At 40.0% G+C, this 5,168-nt stretch overlaps 2 protein-coding genes across 2 annotated transcripts; one reads left to right on the plus strand and one right to left on the minus strand.

Annotated features, from left to right (window-relative positions):
• Positions 1 to 400: 400 nt before the first annotated feature.
• LOC107081256 (mitochondrial ubiquitin ligase activator of nfkb 1-A-like) lies at positions 401 to 1,559 on the plus strand. Its single transcript, XM_015369456.1, has one exon. The coding sequence runs from the start codon at positions 562 to 564 to the stop codon at positions 925 to 927; it is 366 nt and encodes a 121-aa protein (XP_015224942.1). The 5' UTR covers positions 401 to 561; the 3' UTR covers positions 928 to 1,559.
• A 434-nt stretch (positions 1,560 to 1,993) lies between these two features.
• Positions 1,994 to 4,933, minus strand: LOC107081257 (translation initiation factor eIF-2B subunit epsilon-like). Its single transcript, XM_015369457.1, has 8 exons — positions 4,751 to 4,933; positions 4,564 to 4,665; positions 4,377 to 4,478; positions 4,103 to 4,193; positions 3,898 to 4,021; positions 3,648 to 3,773; positions 3,446 to 3,556; positions 1,994 to 2,242 (listed from the first exon to the last, which is right to left on the minus strand). Exons 1-8 carry the CDS (start codon positions 4,845 to 4,847, stop codon positions 2,183 to 2,185), a joined length of 813 nt encoding a protein of 270 aa, XP_015224943.1. The 5' UTR covers positions 4,848 to 4,933; the 3' UTR covers positions 1,994 to 2,182.
• Between the last annotated feature and the right edge of the window lie 235 nt (positions 4,934 to 5,168).

The following is a 5,168-nucleotide window of genomic DNA, read 5'->3' on the forward strand; positions in this document are numbered from 1 at the left end:
GGTTGATCTCTAATTCCAATCTCATTTAAAACACAAAATAAGTGTCGCACAAGATATTCCTACACCTTTATTGTTTTTTTTTTCTTAGTGTAGAGCATATAAATTGTCCCACCCTAATGTCTCCAGGTCCATCTGTCCTCTGATTATGCTTCTGATTGTCAGGACCGTTGTTGTTGTTTGCAGATATTTGGGGAAGAAAAAACAGGAAATTTTGTGTGTGGAGCATTTACTTTAAATTTTCATCTGTGGATTTAGACAGATACAAGTATGATCTGTTTTCAACTATTTTGTTATTTCAATATGTGCTAAAAATCTCATGTTCCTTTCACTTTATTCACTACCTGCGTACATCCATCACACTGAATATACAATAGAGGTTTCTAGTTAATCTACTTCTGAAAATATCAAGTATTTTAATGCATCTCTTCTTTCAGGAACTCCAGGACAATCAACAAGAAAGAGACCAAAAACTCCGTCCCATTCAGTTTAGTTCGGCCTGGTTCTTACATCTCTGAAGTTTATGTGAAGGTGCAGAGCCCCCTAGAGGCCTCCGGGTGCTACATGGAGAGGGTTCACTCCAAAGTGCGACGTGCTCAGGAGGGTCTGGTGGACGTGGTGGTGCAGGGTCTGAGTGGTGAAAAACCGGTGGCGATGGTGGAGAGCGAAGAGATGCTGCGCGTGGGGAGCAGCCTGACCGGGTTTGGAGAGGTGGTGCTGGAGGGGGGCCAGGCGGTAAGGCTACAGGCCCCGCAGGATGGACGCGGGTACATCTTGGTGCCCAGTGACTACAGGAGCTTCATGGACAGACACGAGGCTTCAGCCAACATGTGGCAGGCGCTGACAGCTGTGACCGGCCTCACAGGGGCCACACTGCTAGCTGGCATTGTGTATAAATTCTTTGGAAAACAGAGCGACAGATCAAGATAGGCTGAACACTGTGGGTTAGAAGCGATGCCTTTTCGGGTTTGATCCCCTGCATCCAGTTACTACTTTGTCATCAAGCATACTTGAGACTGTAAACATGAAGAACTGGGGAAACCTATTAAAAAACCAAAATGACAAAACAATGAACACATTTCCTACTAATCCTCCTTTGCTGAAGGTTCTTCTTTTTAGCGATCTTCACTAATGCGTCAATTAAAAGCTTTGGACCTGCTTCATAACCCAATCTGTGATTCCTCAACTTAAAGAATGCTTCTTAACTCACCAGGTGATCTAATGTTTATTAATTAATGACAAACTTTTTTTTTTCTCCTTTGGATCAGTTTTGGGGACATTCCTTCTGCAGATTTTACTGTTTAAGTGTAAACTTATCATTACAGTATTTCTATAGCAACCGTATTTTATCAGTGGAACATGTTTCCAGTCATTCTGCTGAGACTGGATAGATGTGATAACATGAAATAATGAATCTACCTCCTGGGTTGTTTCTGAAGTTTCTCCTTATTGCATTCCAGACATATAATGTGAATCTTTTGCGGTTTTATTTTTCTCTTTAATAAAAAGAAAAACCTGGAAGGTCTATTCAGCCCCCTTTACTCTGATGCCACTATATAAACAAACCGCTCTCAGTCCACCTTTGTGTTTGGTATCCATCTCTGTTTTATGACGGATTTAAGGATTTTTAAGAGGAGTAATATAAGGACTAATGAACATAGCACAGGGAAAATTAGAATAATTTGAATCTTTCTCTCTATAATAAAACAATGCAAACATTAAAATGATCAAAAATGTATAATTGTAAAGACCAGGTACTAAAGATTTGTAACGAAATGAGGTTCCACGTTAATGTTAACTCACTAAAATGCATGCTGCCTTTTTACAGATTTTTACTTGTCGAAACCATTCATCATGATGGCCTGGCGGGTGAGTTAGATCGCAGTTTGTGGTGTTTAAAGTCAAATGCCTGCTTTTATTTACACTACAGCAAGTGTGTTAATGAAAGGACGAAAGCTGAGACCTGTCTGGGCAGGATGATAGTCTGTTCTTTATTTTAGAAACATTCAGAGGACAAGGGTTCGAAAATGGATGTTTGCTTTAAATGCACTGAGCCACTTCTGCTGGTTAGTAAGGCTGCTGCATGGAGAAGAGGGCAAAAACAACAAAAACCTTATTTCCCTTCAGTCACACAGCAGCTTATGCTAAAGAGTTAATAAATTAAACTGTGAGGAAGTGATTCTTGTTATTCTTCATCTTCTGAAGATTCTTCAGCCTCCTCCAACCATTGGATGAATTTCTGAAGCTGCAAAATGAAATCAGAAAAATTAAAAAATTATAAATGAATGCTAAAAAGTAAATTTGCATAATAAAATAATCAAAATACTGCCATTATTAAATGACGTGTAAATGTTTTTCTATCAGCCGCACTAAACATCACATCATCCACAAATGAATGGTAGGATTTATGGTTTGATTTACTACAGACTATTAGGTAAAACTCGGGCTGTAAGGCAAACAAAAGTGCTTCGGATGATGTCATCAAACATTATTTAAACTGAAATCAGTTAATGTATTAATGAAAAGCATCTGAAACAGAGATCATGTTTAAAAGCTACAGATTTGAACCTGAATTTAACTCTTTATAGGGCACTCAGTGAGCCAATAGTGTTATCAGAATCCAGGACAAGACTGTATTACCTTTACCTACCTTACATTAAAAAAATATGAATATTTTGATGGCAAAAATGTCAATGTAATAACAAGAAACACCATCTGCCCGAATATATTAAGAAAAATAACAAAAGTGCTTCTATAAGCAATTAATGAAAAACACAGTAAAAGAAACACTTTTTTATGGTACAACATGCATTAATGCTGATCCTGATACTTAAATTTTTTAGTTTAAAAATTCAAAAGTAATTGTTAACTAGGCTTATTAACTTTTTAACTTTTCAATTAGCTTTTTACCTTTTTATCTTGAGTTGTTAACTAAACTTAATTTACAGTAGTTAATATATCATTCAAGGGCTCATCTAATTGGTCAAACACCAAAATGAGATGTACAGCCATGTAGCTGGATCTTTGCTGAATGGCTGGATATAGATCTTGTGCTTCTAGACCTCACTGAGGGATGGGGAGACTCCATTTGTAAGGGGTATGCAAGTGATCAAAAATGGTAACTTGTCCTATAAAAGGGTTAACCCATCCCCTTGGGGAGCAGTGGGCAACCACTGTGCAGCATCCGGGGAGCAGTGTGGGGTTAAAGGTCTTCCTCAGATACCCATAATGCTGGCTGCAGGGATTGAACCGGGTCCTTGCAACTGGACACAAGCACTCTGCTTTAACCACCATGCCAACACTATTAAAGCTTAGCCATTTTCAGAAACTTTTAAGTACACTTTGAATGATAGTGCTCTATGACAACAGATGATAGCGACTGTAGTGTAAAAACTTAATCTGGTCTTTTTTTTTTTAAACCAGCCAATTCCTGACTTTGGGAACTCACCCCCGGATTCTTGCGCAGCTGCCTGCTTTGATCCGTCGTGGCTCCCTGAGAGAACCAGCGCAGTATCATCTCCTCCTCCAGGATCTCCAGCTCGTACATGTTCATAAGGACCTAGGGTAGAAACAGGATACAGGAACACATACAGAATAAATGGCATTAAAATTGCTCTCCTAAATGTTCATCACTGCTGTTTGATCCTTACCTTCCCTATAGCAGCCCAGTGACTCTCCTGCTCTAGAAAATGCTCCTCAAAGGCAGCCAGACAGTCCAGGTGGTCCTGTGCTCTCTTCACATAGTTCTTAAAGACTGGTGCCCATTGCTTCAACAGCTAAACAAGAAGAAGAAGAGATAAAACCATCTGCTTAGTACAGATAAAAGGATCTGATGTGACATTTCTAAAAATTAAAAATGACTTTATTAATGCCAAATGGAAATTGAACTAAAATATTTACCGGCAGAAGCAGGGCTACGTATTGTGCAGGAGTGAGGTTTGGTCCCTGCTGCTGGAAGGGGTACTCCAGCACCACGTTAGTTAGAATCTGCATCACCTCCTTTAGACTGATGTTGTAGGCGTACCTGGAAAAAGACAGTGAGTTTGAACAGTGATCAGGCCTGAAGGGAGCAGCAGAGGTTAAGAACATAAGGTTAAGAGCTCACTTTAGTGAGTTGATCTCCAGCACCAGGTTATCACAGCCAATGTTCTCCTCTAAACCTCTCTGCAGAGTCCCGAGCACCTCCATCTGGAAAACTATAAAGAAAAGTACAACGCTGAATGGCTGCAGATTTCAAAAAATGTACATGAGGGAAGGAAGGATATTTTATAAAAAAAAAAAAAAAAAACATGTTGATAAATTCTTGTTAATTGCTGTTATTTTTTCTGTTTGGACAGTAGGGGGCAGTCATGCTGCTGTCTGTACAGTTGAGCTCTCACCTTTAACATCATCCATCTCAGGGGAGGGGATCATGAGGTCATCAGGGCCGTCTGGTTCGCTGTCTTCGCTGTCGCTCTCAGGATCCGGGTTCAACACCAAACCTAGTGGACATCAACCCAAACATCACCAAATAAACCACAACATCCACCCGCTTCAAGGATGAAGTGATGAGAGCGGCTCACCTACCCCACAGACACTGAGACAGCTCCTCTTCTTCCGTCTCATCCAGACTGCTGGCCTTCCAGATGTAACCTTTCCCTTGGGTTCCAACCTCTGCCGGGTTAAAAACTACAAAACACACAATGACACAGTTTGTACTGCAAATTGTAAACGCTTTTAGAAAGCATGGATATTCCAGGGAGATGATGCACACCTTTCTGTTTGGTTTTGTCTTTACTCTGCCCAACCTCAGCATCATCACTGAGGAACTCATCAGCATCCTCCTCTTCTTCCTCGTCCGGATGGTGCATGGAAACAACAGTTCCTTCTGGCAGAGACACGTCAGGTCCAATCACCACCTGGAAATCGCAAATGTTTTCATTTAGAAGCTCTGATCATAGCTTTAAAGCCATTACCACATTTGACCAGTGCTGCATAAATAAAGTTTTCTTAATAGGTCAGAATTACAGGTGAAGAACTCAGAAAATGTGAATTATTTACTTTTAGCTAGGTCTCTCTTTACAGTAAGGCTAGGATCAAATGTTTCCTGTATATGCAGAAGAACACGTTCAAAAGCAGTCAGAAGTTTTGGGTTTTAATAAATTAAATATTCTGATGGTCTAAAAATGTGG

This window comes from Cyprinodon variegatus, unplaced genomic scaffold, assembly GCF_000732505.1.
Source record: "Cyprinodon variegatus isolate N-32 unplaced genomic scaffold, C_variegatus-1.0 Scaffold3679, whole genome shotgun sequence".
Classification (NCBI taxonomy): domain Eukaryota; kingdom Metazoa; phylum Chordata; class Actinopteri; order Cyprinodontiformes; family Cyprinodontidae; genus Cyprinodon; species Cyprinodon variegatus.